At 34.5% G+C, this 19,048-nt stretch overlaps 1 protein-coding gene across 1 annotated transcript in view; it reads left to right on the top strand.

Annotated features, from left to right (window-relative positions):
* Positions 1–2,449: 2,449 nt before the first annotated feature.
* The window catches only part of LOC118264998 (epidermal growth factor receptor), a 133,421-nt gene continuing 116,822 nt past the window's right edge, over positions 2,450–19,048 (top strand). The window contains exon 1 of the mRNA XM_035577691.2: positions 2,450–2,660. Coding sequence (XP_035433584.2) covers positions 2,594–2,660 — 67 coding nt within the window. The 5' untranslated portion in view covers positions 2,450–2,593. The remainder of the gene's footprint in view (positions 2,661–19,048) is intronic.

The following is a 19,048-nucleotide window of genomic DNA, read 5'->3' as shown; positions in this document are numbered from 1 at the left end:
CAGGAACCTACCGAAACTATCGGAAAGACCTTAAAAGCGCAATACGAAGTTAAGGAACATGTTACAATAGAGAATGACCTGACATTTTCCATTACATTTGGTGTTAGGGAACCTATACATTTCAAGGAACAACTCACAGCAAACTAATAATATTTCCAACGAATTACCTAGTTATACGAGACATAATTGAATTAACTAATATGAAATGCACTATATTATCAACGCTTCCCTGTGTTCCGGGTTAAATTTAATTTTAAAGTTATTTCAGCGTTAGTGATCACGAGTTAATTAAATAGTGAGTAATAATGGATATTCCGATAGCTAGTATCAATAAACGCTCTTTATGATGAGCTGTAGAAATTAAACTTAAATTACTGGCTTCAATATTTACACTGCAGATAATATTCAGTTTCCCCAACCTACGAAACGATTAATTAAAAATGTTTTTTCTTCATTTTGTTGTTTATACAGACAGTAATTTTAGTAAAAGAGCTATACCTGGAATTGTGCAGATTGAAATAGACTTGCCTTCGAAAATAGACTATTAGATAATATTTTTATGCGGCTCTTCCATGGCACCCACCACAAAAGGGTATAACGCTTTTATACTATTTAGATTATTTCTATAACTTAAAACATTAAGACGACATATACGCTATTTGTCACAGGACTACAAAATAATATCATTATTATTTCTTCATTTAGGTCACAACAGGCCAACAGACTACCTTAACCATCTGTAATGGCCAGTCTCAAAAAGATATCTGTCGATAGGTATACATACCCGAAATATAATTCTTTATGGAGGTTTCAAAGTTCTACTTCTGGTTGTCAAATCTTCTGATGGGCTCTCGATCTACTGATGATACTATTAGGCGCTACTCGTACTGGCCATAAAAGTTCCTGAAGTCTTATACATTCAGACTATCATTGCTTTACTTTTTTAATATACAAAACAAAGACCTACATACATAGGTATAGACATATACCGACAAAATCTAGAGTTCAGATGTGAAGCTAAAGGTCAATAGTCAGATGCCTCTATCACATTGTTGAACCAGAACCAGGTAAAGTCTTGGCACCATTCCAGGCTGAACAGGTTTCCATTCAAATATCTACCCATTCCCATTACCTATAGGATAGTCTTAGCATTATTACATTAGTAGCTATGGGTGTTACTACTTTTAACACTTACAAAATAATCTTGACGAAATAAACTTATTATTCTGTTTGGTTTACTTATAAAGTGCATTAAATCCATAAATAAAACATTACACACACTACCATGCATAGTATCTGATCGTATTTGACAAAACGTCAAAATCGACAGACATTGCGATGATATTCTGACGTCTCATATGAATAGAGTTTTCCTGTTCATGATGCGCCGGAATATATTAATTTGAATTTTACAAAACTAATAGCAATTCGTTAAATAAAAATTATCCTTGAACGTGTGTTAAGTGGTAATTGTAAATTAAATCGTATATGGTCGAATTTCGACCACTAGGCGACCACTAGTTCTATTTTATTTTGCGTTATTTCGCAGTTGCGTGATTCGTATTCGTAACAATAAGGGCCTATATCATACAATTTTGGATAAATAATTGTTGCAGATTAATATACAAAAATAATAGACATGTTCTTTAATTACAATCTTAAATAATCTTAAATTCATAAATTAATCTAGAAGTTATAGTAGACTGATGAAACTAACCCTAAGATTCATATCCTGACTGACTGCAGATCGGCTTTGTACTAAATTACAGATGCATAATGATGAACGAACATCATTGAAGTTTGAACTCGGTAATCCCGGTGATGGGTTTGAATGGGTCCTTTTGGATTCTTTTGAACACGTGAGGCCTCATCCCAGGCGGGACGCAAGTGCATTGAGCGCTGCATCTCAGCTCCCCCTCCCTCCCCGCGCTTGCACCCCGCCGGGCGAGCTGCGTGCCGGGAGGCTTACCTGCGCATACGCCGCTCAGTGATATAGCCTCAGAAAACCGCTACTACGTTATCATTGATTTATAAACGCAGAGGAGACAACGTTTTGGTTGTTTTGTTTGGCGTTTCTTTTATAAAGTTTGCAACTGTACGAACGGTTTGCATTATTATACTTCGTACTATAAATACATTTAAGAACTTTCAGTTATAAAATAATACTCACTGACAAAGTCCAAAATAAACCTAGGGTAAAAAGAAAAAATGTTTCTAAAATAAAATAAAAGTTTTTAATTTAGAAAATATTAAAATGTTTTTAAACTCCATAAATATAATACTGTGTTGTTAGAAAATTATATCATCATAACGCATCTTAAATGCAAGAGTTAAGACTAAATTAGGTTGGAAGAAAGAAGTATCACATCTGCGAGACGGTGCATTGTAGTGTTTGTCCAGCGTCCAACAGCAGCATGGTTTGCCGACAGCGAGCGCCGAGCGCAGCGCGGCTCCGTCACGTCATATAAGGCTGCGCTTCTGTGCAGAGCGGACGTGGCGGTATCGGAGCGTCTCGCCAGCCCTGACACTTGTCACTGCTAGCATGTTCGGTGCCGTGTTTTTGTGCCTGTGACTGTGACGTGATATTGTGACCATGTGGACCCTAACATTCCTCATTCTTATCGCCCTGGTGGGATGCCAAGCGGAAATACAGGAGCGAGGTAAGTTTTTAACTTAAAAAGTTACACGTTTTTACCCAACTTGCACTAAAGTTAAGATGCCAAAGAATAGCTGGTCGCGAAGTCCAGTTGTTGTGTTGCTGGTGCAAACTAATCGTCTTAAGTATAAGTACTTACGGTAACTTTATGAGAGTAAGTTCAAACTGTTATGTACGGCGCTGTTATGTTTCCGTAATACTTTTCCTCTTACTAGAAGTGAAAACAATGCAATAGAGACACCTTTTGTGATTGTTTGGCTAGTTCTTAGAGTAAACTTTTATGTTGCTGGACCGTGCGAAGTACAAAAGTCAGGTGTAAATACGCGCGGTCGCCGTTAACAGTTTGTTGATTAAAGTTGTTAACCTCTGATGTTAAGATAACAATGTTTAAGAGTCAATGAACACTTTAAGCCCTAATTGGCTGCCTCTGCGCTCTAACGAAAGAAGCAAAAACTTTGCTAATGTTTCTGTAGGTATAAAAAGCGATCTATTATGTCCTCAAATAACCTGTTAAAGACTGATTTTGAATGTTCGAAGTAGTAGAAATATATTTCGGCGAGGATAATTTTAAAACAAAAAAAAGATACAAAAAATGCCAGTGACATTTGATATTTTATCGTGCTTATCAAACTGGGAGGCTGGTCCAAGGTTCTCATGTCACTTTTTAATTAACAAACTCATTTTACATGCATGCTGCACCAAAGTTTCTTTCACTTTTTGCATCCGTATCATGTTTTTGATCGAGCGATATCGCTACATTCTGAGTTAAAAAAACTACATCCTAAAACTCATGAAAAGCAGCTATTTGATCTGATGACATTCAAACCAATTCAAAAAAGTTATCAATCTCTTTCATGCTTTATCTCAAAGCGAAAACAACCCTGGGCCCGGTTGTGAACCAAAGACCGATGCACAAAGAATGTCGTCTCTCTCAAAGCACAATAGTGTGCCTTTGTTTATACACTGGTCATAATAAAAGGATTATTCTCTTCAATAGTCCCCCATGCACACAGACAGCCAGTCTCTATCTTAAAGTTCAATACAAACAACTACAGCGCATGCTGCACTCAATTCCCAAAAACTGTTAGAAACTTTCTGTTCACCCAAACACCGCGTTAACGAAATTTGAAACATTATTAAAACTTCTTCTGTTCTGGAAATTAAACTCCATATTTTACTAACACCACAAACATTTAAAACTACGCCACACATTATTTTGAGTACCGCTTTTAACTAAAGCTGTCTTCAATATTTCCTGGCCAAGACGGGATGGAAGCCTAATATAAGTGCACTTCCTAACCCGCTTATACTTAAGCCTTACCATATACGCCGTGAGTAGTGCACAGTATTAGTTTAAAAGCTATATATAACGAGGTATTCCACATTGGGCTTACTACTAACTACTAGTACTTCAAACACAGAACTACTCTATGCTAAAGCTTTTACTTGATGAATGATAATTATATTAAACACTCTACGGATCATATTCGATATTATTTAACAAGCTGAGAAACGTAAAATTCCCAACAAAGCACTAGTCTCTACTTATGCGCAGGTGTCATATGTGGAATTTAAAATATAAAATTTAAAATTATTCCACAAATGGCACCCACGAAAAATACCTATGGGTGCCGTATGTGGAACATCTCAGGTGCCTTTAGCTTGGGTGCCATTTAAACGGGTGCCCAATGTGGAATACCTCTTTATAACATTGCACCTCTAATCTCCTAAAAGGGTTAATAATAATAATTATACCAACATGTCTTTGGCTATGTTTCATTCATATTATTATGGGAGATAGATTTTGGTACCTATTACTAAAAAATCCGAATTGAAAATCAACAAATCAATCAGACCACTTTGCAATAGGAATTGAACCCGACCTCAGTACTCTTACTGGCAACCACTCAACCAGCAACCTCAGTCAGAAGCCAGTTTAATACATAGTTTTTTTGTGAAACTCCAATGGTTTCCTGTCTCGAAGAGTACAGACATGTGATTGTGATCTTCAATGAATGGAGCAGGTATGAAAGACCCCTGGAGTAATAGTGACGTCATTTACAACCCGCCTTCACACAAGTGGACCACCTGTTGATACTCCATCTTTTCTAAGTCTGCCCAGATTGGTGCTTTTGTTTGGTTCCGCCGGCCATTCTGTTTAAATCCAGTTCATGTACTTTAAGCGATTGAATGTTATACGCTTTTTAAAGGACTTGTTGGATTTTGAAGCTGATAAATTGTTAGTATATAGAGAAGCTATAACAAATTGTATATCACCAAAAATGTATTGTAAAGATTGCAATAAGTTAGAAAAGGTTGCAAATAATGTAATAATTTTCGGCAAATCTAACTTTATAAACCCATGTTGAAGGGGGCGAGGCCCTAAGCCAGAGTATTAAATCTACAACATTGAAGAAGTTAATAAATAACTACAATTCCTTTTTATCTTTCGGAGAAGTGTTGATGTTTAGTCTAACCGATTTTGTTATTCGTCTTGCTATGAAAACAATTGTATAGTATATAGTGGGAGAATCCTGATAATTCGTATACATAGTTTGTTTATTGTTACCTTTATTATTATGTTTAAGCGATTGTACATAAGCACAACATTGTAAGTACCGACCAAGACCGGAGCTGCGGACTACCTAGCGGGTTTACCGGGGCTCCGGCTCGACAAGCAGAAGAAGGAACGGGGTGGTTTTTAGTCAGTAAGAGTCTGACACTCCCTCTCGCTTTGCCCTGGTGAGAGAAATCATTGGATGATTTACCCCCTGAAAAAAAAAAGTACCGACCAAGAAATCTCGATTTGGCACTTGGGTTAAAAAAAAGGTAATTGAATTTGACAATGTTCAATGTTATTACTTAAAGCTCAAGGTCTAAAAATGCAATTAATATTTTAGAATAAGTTCTCTCATTATTACCATAGTATGGAACTAAAACTAACTTGGAAAAATGAGCTTTCTAACTCTATCTTTCCCTTATAACAATAAATTGTAGATGTGAAACATAAACGTAAAAATGAACATATAAAAGAATGTATGTCGAAAAATTAACATATCTTTATCTAAATAGGTAAAGCAAATAAAAATGTAGACATTTGATGAAATAGCGTCAACCATTGTTTATTTATGTTGTCTAGTTTATGATCATGACTATGAATACAGATAATTGCGCATTTAATATGCATTATATGAATTACACGGTCCTGAGTCTATTATGATATCTATTACGTGCATATGGTTTATGCAGCGCGGTCTTGAACTGTGCGGTTCAAAGCAATTTTTGTGCATTCAGCCAGAAATAGTCGTAAGTGGCAAAAAATTTAATCACATGTATTTTGGAGTGAAATACCCTTTTTTAATCGTTGATGCCCAATCTAAGGAGTACAAAAGTTTACTCCACGCAATAAATTAATTTTATGTTTTAGATTCAGTATTTAACTGTGAACTACATTAACCTGATTCTTAAAGATTTAATTAAGGCTATAAAGATTAATTGATTAGTTCCATTTTTCTTTCTATTACATCTGTAAATTAGCATTTTGATCCTGTAACAAGCCGTCTCTTCTCTACCACTTTCATAATAACAGTAAAATCTTTCGAACTGCTACTTTGTTTTCAAACACTAAAACACTAACTGTTTCCGGCGGCTTCGCTCGGATTGCAGACTGTGTGACTAATTAAATACTTGAATTGAATTAGACTGCCTCGTTGCAAGTGCGACTGCCGGGCAAGGGGTCTCGGGTTCGATTCCCGGGTCGGGCGAAGTACTGCTGGGCTTTTTTCAGTTTTTCGAAATTTTCTCAGTAGTAGCACGGAGTCTGGAAACGTGCCCGGTATATGGCAATAGGCTTACCACCTTTACATGGGACTTACAACGTAAATTGTGAAAAGTGGGTGTACATTGTACAGTGGCATTACGTGCCATAATGTGCACCTCTGCCTACCCCTTCGGGGATAAAAAGGCGTGACGATATGATGATGATGATGATGTGACTAATAAAAGTAGCCGAAGTTAATACTTAGTACATTTGTAAGCCACCTGCTAATAAAAGTCCCGTCATATTTGTCCCAGCCATTTCAGAGATTAACCAGAACAAACAGACAGACAGACAAAAATTGTAAACATTATTTTAGTTTATCTATCGTAGTACATATGTTTATGGGCGTCTAGTACGGTACGGTTATTTCAATATTACAAACAGACATTAAAATTTTATTGATATGTATAGATAGTTATATAATTTTCTCCTTCAAATCCTAACAGATGGTAGTTCAAAAGTGATAAAGCAGTTGTTATGGCTTATTGTATTCCCATAGCAAATAAATAGTGATTGACATTCATTATAAGCAATAATGCGATGAAATTGGAACGAGGAGACTGTCGAGTTTTAATTGATGCTTACTGTTTGTTAAATGTTAATTTATTATTTCTTTTTGTTGCATTGTGAACTCTATTAACGTATTTTTATTATTTTAAATGGCTAATCAACTGTGAGGTAATTTGTATCTGGAGTTACGAGTAGTACCTGCAATTCATTCTCGACTCTATTTCCTACCAATTGAAGTATTATAAAGACAAAGATATTGCAGTGATTTTCCATAAATATATTAATTTTTCTTGCTTCAATGTCTAATGAGAAGGAAAACTTTATAAGCCATGAAACATTTATTACTCTTTGGCAACGTCTGTCACGCTAACATTTGTTACAAAAGTCCTTGTTTTTAGAATTAGAATGGTATATTTTTTCTTGTAAATTACAGAGAACAATATAATTGATATCGATTTCTTCACCATTACCTTACTTCAGTAAACAATAGTCTAATGTACCTTGGGTAGTCAATTACAGAGCGGTGGGAGGCCTTAAATAATGCACTGCATTTAGGGTAGTATTTGTAATTCTGTTATAGCAAATTACTCACACTGTATTGTAATCAACATTTCTATTTCAAAATGTAGAGAAAGGAAGTTTACTTGATAGCGATTTTGGTACAAAGAATTAGTATTATAATAACAATATTTTTTTATAATTTAATATTTAAAAATGTAATTATCAAGGATTAGAAATAAAAACAAATATAATAATGAGTCATTAAATTTACGACATTTTAAAAAGCCCTTATTCAAAATGTCTTTCTTTTTTCACGTTAACGAAGCAAAATTTTGACAGAAATCTGTAAAAAGAAATGATAATCAAGACCTATATGAGTGATCATATAAATACAAAAACGAAACAATGAGTTTCCATACAAACTTGCATTTGATTTGTTTGCGAAACGCACCGTAGCATTATGGTCCTTCCCACTTCCCACCGTGAGTTTTAATACAAATACTGTAATAAAGCCATTACCAACACCATTTGTTTATGGTTTGCTGCACCACACAACGAAACACAATGTCTGGTGACTTTAATATATATAATAATTCTTTAACTATTATTTGCAGTAAAAGGTCGATAATGCTAAAATATTCACCTTTTTAGGGTTCCGTAGCCAAATGGCAAAAAACGGAACCCTTATAGATTCGTCATGTCTGTCTGTCCGTCCGTCCGTCCGTCCGTCCGTCCGTCCGTCCGTCCGTATGTCACAGCCATTTATTTCCGAAACTGTTGGGCCTACATAGTTGAAACTTTGTAGGTTGATGTATTTCGGTAACCGCTATTCGAATTTTGAATAAAAATTAATAAATTTTAATATTTAAGGGGGCACTCCATACATGGAACTGATTCCAAAAAATGTTTTTTTCAGCTAAGATATCCGTGATGGATATGATATGTGTCTATGGATAGGTCTTTAAAAAAGACATTAAGGTTCCTAAAACCATTTTTCGTGAAAATCAACCGTTTGAAAGTTAGACGCTTCCAAAGTGGAAAAAATAGTGTCCCCCCCCCTCTAACTTTTAAAATAAGAGAGTGAGAAATCTAAAAAAAATATATGCTGTAGATTTCAATATAAACTAACAACGAAAATTGGTTTGAACCAGATATCATTATTAGTTTTTAAGAAATAAAACATTTTCAAAAACCGCAAATATAACTTTGTCGTTCATACAAACACTATGTAAAACCAAGTTATTTTATAACTTTTATATTATGTCATCTACTTGCTGTTACGGAACCCTTCATGGGCGAGTCCGACTCGCACTTGGCCGGTTTTTTGAGTTCTTGAAATTAAGTATAGCCACATTACTATGTGGCTATACATTTACTATTGTAAATGTAAACATAGGATTGTTAGGTTTTGCGGGTCTGCGGACGGCAAGTAAGGATAGCTCGCCGCCCGACCATAACTAGACCCGTGCATACGGCGTGCACCTCAAAGCGCTATCAGATCACCACAGATGGGGCCCAGTAGGGCTGATGCCCGATGATGATGATGATCCGGAGCTGCGGACTACCTACCGGGCTTACATAAGGATTAGGAGTTTTGGAAAATTTTCAAAAATTTTTTGGTAATAGTATGGATACTGTAATCCTGCTAGGTGTAAAGTAGATGGCAATATTTAAATTATATATTCTGCCTAGTGAATAATTATTAAGTTCCAGAAATCTAATAAAGATCTGGCCCTTTGTCATCTAATAATAGTCTCAAGGTATATTGTTCTTTAAGTTATTTTGCGCTGTTTCCTCGTTTGCGTCATTGGCGACGCGCAATTTCTTAGCACGAGTACTTCTTTTATTATATCCTCTTAAATTTCTGGTCATCACATTTTATTAAACCCTATTGTAGTTGCTGTATGCTTTTAAGAGCATTTTTTTAAGGGTCTACCTTTATTAGCGGATTTTTTTTGGTCATAATTTTATTGCATAACAACGCATGGCAGAATCTTCATTCCGCAGAAAATCATTTCGTATACCATCATTTGTAATACATCCATTCAAAACGCATAATTTTGAAAGTCAGAATCATCTTTAGGCATAAATTGATACCTATAATAATTGAAAGGTAGAACCATCATATTGCAGAATGTTCACTGTCAGAATCGTCTTTTGGCATAAATTTCATAGCCATAATAATTAAAAAGTAGAACCATCATATATCAGAAAGTTCACAAGTTAGAATTATTTTTTGGCATACTTTTCATATCCATAATAATTGAAAGACTTATCTATCACGCAAGCATGCAAGCAAGCATGCAGCATGTAAGTAAGCTAGCAGCATGCAAGCAAGCATGCAGCAAGCAAGCAAGCATGGTTTCTGTCACGGCTCCGGCACTGGAGGGCTCCGGCGGTCCCACTCGCGCTAATCGTCGCAGCCCGCGGACCGCCTCACCCCTCCGCGCCTACGCGATTTTAAATTGCACTCTAAGGGTAGGGCAGACAAGACTACGTGCAGTCGGTTTTGCAGCGATTCGGTTCTGTCACTTCACTAACTTTTGTAGTAGAACATATTGACTTTTTAAAATAATATTTTAATTTAAGGTTAAGACTATGATTACACTTTATAAAAAGGACAATAATTATGCCTTATAAAATTATTGCAAATGATATTCCACCATCTTCTTAATATACCAAGTGAAATTATTCCAAATAATCGTCGTTCTAAAGAAACGTTTTGTGAAATGAAATTATGCAAAATTAAGCTTTGCCAAAAGTAATACCAAATAAAATTCTGCCATCTTAAAAGTATGCCTTTGAAAATTCGGATATATAAACATTCGGCAAAACAATAATTATATTAAATGATTTTTATGCCATAATATGTATATTCTTTTAAAGAAGATTCTGCCAAGTGTGTTATGCCAAACAAATTTCGGAGCATTAATATTCTGCTAGATAGAGGGATTATTTTAATACTGTACTTGACAATAGCCTCCATTAGTTCATGTTCAAGATGTAGTCTTTGTATGAACGTCAATCACAATCCCTTTTAATATAATATCTGCAGTGCATCAGATTGCCTATATTCATTAGTATTTTATAAAAGACCTGATTATGTCATATTATGAAGAAGATATTACTGAAGCTTTACATAAAACTGCATTGTTGTTGCAATGTATTGTTAGTTCAGTAAATATGTTTTACATGTTAGTCGGTATTAGGTATAATATAAGGATATTGTGCATCTTACAATTTAAGGTTTTATTATGTATACGTGCAATATTAATCTGAGATAAGATTTCTTTGCTAAGCTGTAGGTACAAACGATTGGAGATCTTCATAATATTTGTCTTATTTATTTATTTAAACTCTTGGGATTTAAACTCTTGAGAACCGGCCACCTACAGCATAGTCAGTTTACAATATTTTGTTTTTGTCAATTTACACCTCTTTATGAGAGTCACGAAAATAATTTTCCCTTTCCAACAGTGTGTAGGATCTAAGTATGTCCGAAAATGGCAACCACCTACATATGTTTTGGTGACATAACTGCAAGTCAAATTTTAAAATAATAAGGATAACTCCCTTAAATTTTATTGGTATATCGTAACTAATCTAACAGATCAATTTAGACAATGTCATGTCATCATGTCAGGCCGATTACAAGCATGGGCAAAAGTATAAGTACATAATATAGCGTTTTTATTTTTGGACATGATATTTATTTTCTATACTTGTAAAAAAAATAATACGAATTTAAAAAACACAGGCCGCTATCATTTTCTGTAATGCATTGATGTTAACATTCCGAAAGCTCTGGTTATGACGTAATGTAATTACTGGCCGAAATTTGCTGTCGATATCTGACCGATACCTGATTATCGGGAGAAGCCTCTGCATGCATTATGTATGTATGTCTATCAAACATTAAAGTAGAAATTCAACCCTTTTATAAATGGATTGGGCTTTAATGTTATGATTTCTGAACTATTGAATTTAACAGTGATTTCAATAGTTCCGTACCTTTTGTCGAACAAATTATAAGTAATTATATATATTTTTTAAAAACGTTCATCATCCATAGCTTTTTATGGACTACCAAAGCTTATGGATGATAAACGTTATGCAGCATTAACGTATGGCAGTATGGACCTCCTCTACAAGTGTGTTGTTATTATCTCTAAGCAAGAAAACGGCATAGACCTCTACGGCCCACTCCTTGTCACATACTGTGTACCTTTGTCTTCCAATCTATCTTATTCTTCCCTTCTTCTTCTAAGTTATTTGATAAAATTTTCTGAATTACCTAACTATTTGCGCAAATAACTTCACTAGAGGACTGACCGACAGACATACATTTCTTTTTAATATAGAAATATTTGCTTTGACGTTCATAAGTGCCTTCCCGGTCTATTTGAAATAAATAATTTTTACTTTGACTTCGAAAACGTTTCTAAAAACAAATTCCAATAAAAGTTAAACAATTTAGATATTTAAAACATCTCACTACTAGCAAAAGTAGGTTACCGCTAGGAACTGCTAGCGTAAAGTGGTTGTATTGTGAAAGAAACCTTTGCAAAACCTATTCGAGAAAATATAAACCCATATTAACAGCGAACAAGTGAAGGTAGGTACAGCCGTGGAAAGTAAAATATTATCACGATTTTTTACTCGTGACATAAACACGACCGTTTCACCACCTCCAGATAAGTCTCCGTTACTCTATCTAATAGATAATCTTGTATAAAGTCTTTTTTTGTACAATATTGTAATATCCGATCACAAAGCCATTTACTTTAATATTATAACAACTATTAATTATATACCATTCTCCTGAAGTTATAATTAGATCAGTAGGAAAATGCACCAAAATATATACAACGTGTAACAAAATACCCATATACATCAAGAAGCCCTGATGAATACAGGTTGAATAGAATCTCTACACAAAGTTTCAGCTTAAAATACGTTTAAAAAAATTTGGTCCCAAATACTTCGTGTCGTATGGTTCTTGAGTTTAAATCATACAAACGTATCACAACACTACAAGGAACACTCGCTAATATTACAAACCATTTGTTCTGTCAATCTGATCGCCTAGTACCTGTCTACCTAATTTTGATTCGCGCACCGGCGCGATTTGAAAAATTCATAACTTGGTACCATGAAAACATGAGTTTAAAAAACTGTTCCCGTATCGTTTGTTATGTTATCTAGAAACCGTGCAATTGATATGTATACCCCCTTTTTGTTACACGTTGTATATTGTAATTTATATAAAAGTAGTGACGCAATAGTTAATGTTATTGGAATTATCCTATCCACAACTCCATACCAATCATCCTTTATTTTTTTTTCTTTCTTTTCCCGTGCATAGGATTTTATACAACAGAGCAAACCAATAATGAAATACAAGTTCAGTACTTATTTATAGATACCTCAATAACAACGCAGTGGTTTTATTGAACAGTAATAATCCTGCTCAAAGAGGAGGCAATAGTGCAAAAATACCTGATTGTAGTAACAGTTACTTGTAAAACCAGTCATCTTCGCATTACTTCTACCCATTCATGGTGAAGTAACGTAACCTAAGCTAATACGGGCCATCTCTTAGAAAAGCTGGTAGTAATCTTAAACGAGCTCCGTAATAAGGGGGTAAAAGCTAGGCGCGGTAACTTAATCGAACGCTCAACGGAAGAGAAATCTTGAAAAACGTGTGTTTACTAAACAGGTCTAGTCTTTCTAGAAACACTGGTGCAACAGCGCTGTGTTTAATTAAATATACTCGTACAGTACGCGAATCTTATGAGATAGAAAAATTATGGAATTTGGTTAATCATGGGTAACTTTTTGAAATGGGTGTGTGGAGTGGAAAATGTCCTAAAGTTTTCAATGATTAACAACAAGCTATGGAGCAATGCTGGTTTCATAAACAATGGCACAAAGTTCACCAGAAGCGCCAAGCATCCGTCATCCTCACTCGATCTAGTATTCATACAAACTACACTTTAGCTCTTCCGGCCATCAATGAGGCGGAAGCGAACGGAGTAGGTACCTTTGTCAGTAATATAATATAGATATAAACGCAACACGATGTGCATCCCGGTGCGATGTCGTCGCCTCGTACATTCGTGCCCAAGTGTCCCTTTTTTCCGAGTCGATTCGAGGGTAGTTGAAAGGCTTATTCCTATTTTTTAATATCCTTCCGGATGCACTTCTAACTATTAAATCAATGGGTTTGGGAATATAAAAGGTACCTACCGTGGGTAAAGGTCGGTGTGTGAACAGCACTTGTGTCTCATACAATTCTAATTATACGTACTATGTGGGTAAGTTGAGATGCCATTGTAGTGCCAATATAAAGGTTCACTGTTTTCTATCTCAAGATATATATAATATGTTTTGAAACTATTATAAGTCTTTATCATCTGTTTTGTGAATTTACTGTTGGGAAATTATTACATTCTTCTTCTAGGGATTTTATTTGTGACGTACTTCTATATTTTTCGTCTCAATTCTTAATTTAAAACCTTACAGTATAAAAGTTGTTAAGCTTTCGATACTAAAATGATGAAAAGTTAAGTCATAACACCGTAAGAAGCTTAATGGAAGTTTTAAGTATTTACACATACTTGACTGCACAATATGCGATGATGCAGATAATAATCCAGTCGTTATAAAGTTTGTTGGAAAAAATCTTCCCCTAAGTACCAATTACTGTCAAGATCGGCAATAAGCAATGGATTGATCGGATGCATTTTCTTTTCACCCGACGACCTAGTAGGGTTGTTGAAATTTATTTAATATTTTTTTTTTTTTACTTGAAATTGTTAACTTTTTTATAATAACTGCTGCATATTAACGCCTTGAAGTAAATATACGTACATATTATATGCTACGACACTGTTTACTGACATACCAAAATAAAAACAAGATTTATTGTAGTCGAATTTCTGAAAAAGATTGATAATAATTTACTTACATACAAAAAGTAATCCATTGCAAAAGCAACCCTAAATCATAAGAAGAACGTGTTAAAATAAGAATTGGTTGAGTAGAAGACTTAATGATTTCAGTAATCACAGCCACATGTTCCATCACCATGCACGTAATAAAAATATTACAATATGTAGGTACTTCATTAATGTTCATACGAACATATGTTATGTTATTCTTTGTTCTGCATTGAAAATACCTACGTTCAAGATTGTTTTTGCAGTTGGCGACGCATCAACGCTTTACAACAATTATTCGATACATAAAGTCTTAATTACACACGATTGTCTTACCGAAAATGGTCTCTGTACATATTGTTTTAGGCTCTATATTTGATTGGGTTGTGGTGTAGTTACGACTGTGTGGTTTGTTAGTTTCTAGTTGATGACTTCACTAGTCAACAGTAGATGTTTAGCACGTCACTTTTATCAGCACAATACGTTATGTCAGCTTTACTTGTAACAAGGATCTACATAAAAGCTATACCTATACTCAGATATCAATAAAAATATTGAAACATATAAAGTACAGGCTTAAAGTGATCCGTATGACATATTTTAAATTAACGTACTGTTTCATTGTTTTACATTAAACGTACCAGCCAATTATTTATTATATGTTGTGATATATAGACTGCCTCGTTGGTCGAGTGGTCGCAAGTGCGACTGTCGAACAAGGGGTCTCGGGTTCGATTCCCGGGTCGGGCAAAGTATTACTGGGTTTTTTTCGGATTTTCGAAAATTTCTCGGTAGTAGCACGGAGTCTGGAATTGTGTCCAGGATATGGCAATAGGCTCACCCCCTATTACATGGGACTTATAACACAAATGGTGAAAAGTGGGTGTACATTATATAGCGGCATTACGTGCCGTAATGTTCATGTGCACCTCTGCCTACCCCTTCGGGGATAAAAGGCGTGAAGTTGTGTGTTGTGTGTATGTTGTTATAAAAATAAACCATTTGTTCGCTCTGTTTTACACATTTTATTTCATGTTCTTTGTTCTGATTTACACTTATTGAAATTGATGACATAATGTAATTATTCGTATCAGTGTTTTAATGTAAGGTAATTAAATGACGAAGTATTGTTGACCTATCAGGCACCGGGTATGGAAAAGTATTGTTGATTTATTGTAGATTTTATTTAATATATACCAACATTTTATGGGTATGAGAGCAAAAGTTTTCAAATAAAAAGTTACTTCTGCTTTAACATAAGAAGTCCGAAATTGGCATTAAGTCCACCAAGTGTAACATAAATAGGTAAATAATATTTTTTTAATGGTATAAATAAGCCGATAAACGAGCGTGCGGATCATCTAATGGTAAGCAATCGCCGCCGCCCATGGACACTCGAAACACCAGAGGCGTTACAAGTGCGTTGCCAGCCTTTTGGGGATTAAAAATTTAAGAGTTGTTGGGGAATCGGGGATTTGGAAGATTGGGAAGGGGTAATTAGGTATTATAAACACATTATCGTTTTCGATTTCATTGAATCGAGGAAAGCGATGACGATATATGTACATATACAGTGTATATTGATTGTTATGTCTTATCAAGTCAAACAGTTGATTCTTCAAACACTTAGTTCTAGTCTGCCCTTGCTAGCTAATACAATAGATAATAGCACCTGTGTGAATGAACTGTTATCATTTTTTAATTAGGTACAGTTATTGTATGCACTCTATCTTCTTAGGCCAGTGATCGTAGGTTGAATAGTTGAATGTCACAAGACGTCTTGAGGGCGAGGTCTCAATCTAATTAAAAAAAAAACAGTGTCAGCGAAAAGCAGCTGTAATGAATCATCAATACAAAATAATAAAATAATATGAAAATAATTACTTAGAGTGGTTACTGCTATTTAGAAGCCCAGTTATACAGACAACGGATTGAACAATAAATTTTGAATTCAGCACTAGTAAGTTGTGGACGGTTCCTAGTCGCTCTATAACAAAACACAGACAGTCAAATCTGGAAAATTATTACAACACAATAGACACACACATCAGCCTATAAGTGGCCACTGAGGACCAAATGCCTCTTCTCACATGCAAAAGGTTTGAGCATTAACCACGTCTGCCCAATGCGGGTTGGCGATTTCAAAGTTATAATTATGGAAATTATAAGAGTTTCCTCACGATGTTTTCCTTTACCGTTTGTTAGTGGTGTCTAAATAATCTTAGAAAGTACATATAACTTGGAAAAAGTCACATCAGTACTTGCCGTTGGTAGGTTTCGAACTGCACCCTCATGCATAAGGAGCGGGAGTCTTAAGCCACCGAGCCACCACGACATACAATATAAATAATTAGGTATTTATAACAGTATTTCCTAGTACCATCAAGTTAGTACTTATCTGTTACTGAGTCCGCAAGTACAATTAGCTTCACTTCAACAATGCCAAGCGACTTGAAGTTAAAAATTGTTGACAAAATACTACGGTACGTTCCATTGTTCTCAACGTTCATTATTGGTACCGAATCGCTAATACATGGACAACGTCTGCCACTCATTATTTCTTTTATTTTATATTCCTTAGTCTCTTTGGAATACTCGAATCAGTTGGTACCTTAACTACTACTGATATGAAGAGGATTTAATCCTTAGATCAGGAATGAATACATATCGAGTGTCTCTGTATAGTGAATCACCATGAGACCATCAGTAGCACACCCATTCTTAGTACCTAGTAAGGAAAATATCAATAGAAAGAGTTATTTATAGTCAAATAACTCTCTCGTCCAAAACGTATGAGAATATAAAAGAAATATAGTAGATACGACCGAACAAAATAAGTTAAGAAAGAATTTTATATATTAAGTTACCAAGACTTCGATTCATTGAAATGGAACCAATGTGCGACAATTGATATAAGTGAATGCAAATAGGTATTCGATAACTTTATTTTTCTTAATCTTTATACCATTTCAGCCTTTAATTGCTTTTGTAATGCCTTTAATTGCTTTTTAATAGTTCATAATGGTTAAATTCCCATGTGTGACTGGTAGCTTTATTTCAGCCCTAGGTTTAGAGCCTTGGAAATAAGATTCATATTTGCATAGCCTTAACTTAGACTAATGAGAGGAAGCAAACAAGAATAGGGAATCAGAATATATGGTGTCTTCATTTGTTCCTGAAGTTAAGTGACGAGTTATGAACCCATTGCCATTAAGTTGCTATAGTAATCCTGTTTCAAGGTATGTTAAGAATACACAAGTAATTATGTATTCTTACTCTACCCAAACTTTTTATATTCTTGTCTACTGACATACTTTCTTGGAAGGAATGAATGGTTGTAAGTCCGACTGCTATGCAAAGAGATCTAGTCTTATTTTCTCGGCTTGAGAAGTATTATTTTAGTTTTGGATTAGGGAAACGTGCAATGATTATTGATAACGCAGTATAAAATAATTCCCAAAAGTTTTCTATACTTTTGTTTTTCCCTAATCATCCGATTTTATAAACATAAACCTATTGTTGTGTTAGAAATTGAAAACAACATATAAATAACCTATACCTAACTTACACAGTTTACTTATATGGATATTAAGTAACATAGGTATTTGACGAATTTATTTGTTTTATAGCTATTTAAGTTGTTGCTATTTTATTTACACTATAAATATATTACACAAGCCTTAATTTAAGTATGATTTACCTAATATTTAGCACTGCTTCACGACCACTACTCATAATATAAATATTAAAATTAAAATAATATGGAACACATTCAACATATTGTAATTAATCAGATTACCTTCAAAATCAACACCAACCAATGCATGGTATGTTTAACAAACAATATTTTGTCAATGTATTTAAGCCGATTCGATTGTTTTGAATACCCGATGCGTAGCGACGTGACTAATGGATAAATATAACAATAATAATATGTAAAGTAAATAAAATTGCTTATTTTTTATGTTAGTTTGTCACTGTGAAACGTAATCCTCTTGAAATATTACAATACTTAGGAAACTCTCGTTTGACTCTCTGACCTGTGTTAATGGTGCCACTACTCGTATAAGTTATTCTGTGGTTAATTATGGTTCTCTTCGTTTACGCAGAACTGCCTCATAGCCCCGACATTAGTAAATAAATACCTTGCCATTTTACATCATAATAATGTTTGTTTAAGATGACTAACCAACAAACGGAGAAGACGCTATAAGTCTATTTTTAAATAACAATTAATTTAATGAATAAAATGTGTTGTCAATTAAAAGTAACCTCAAATGGTAGACGGTGACTAAAATAAAACTAACTCGGACACTTGAGCAATCCAACCTTAAAAATAATCCTTGGATTTGTGATCTCAATAAAGTGTTTTATACCACAAAATGCTCATTGTAAAATATACTATTATTATACATAGTCTAAAGTGTAGATACATATCTATGAATGCTGGCCTTGTAACGCGTTGGTAAGTGAACAATGTACGTATTAAATATTATCTATTAAGTTGTTATGCCGCTGTCGACTTAACTGAATTCAAATAACCATTTGTATAACAAGATGTCTTTATCGGTATAAAAAGAAAAAACAAATAAACTGAAGTGTTATGCGTATGAAAATGAT

This window comes from Spodoptera frugiperda, chromosome 25 (assembly GCF_023101765.2).
Source record: "Spodoptera frugiperda isolate SF20-4 chromosome 25, AGI-APGP_CSIRO_Sfru_2.0, whole genome shotgun sequence".
In the NCBI taxonomy this organism is placed as follows: domain Eukaryota; kingdom Metazoa; phylum Arthropoda; class Insecta; order Lepidoptera; family Noctuidae; genus Spodoptera; species Spodoptera frugiperda.
This window is presented reverse-complemented; position numbering and strand designations above follow the sequence as displayed.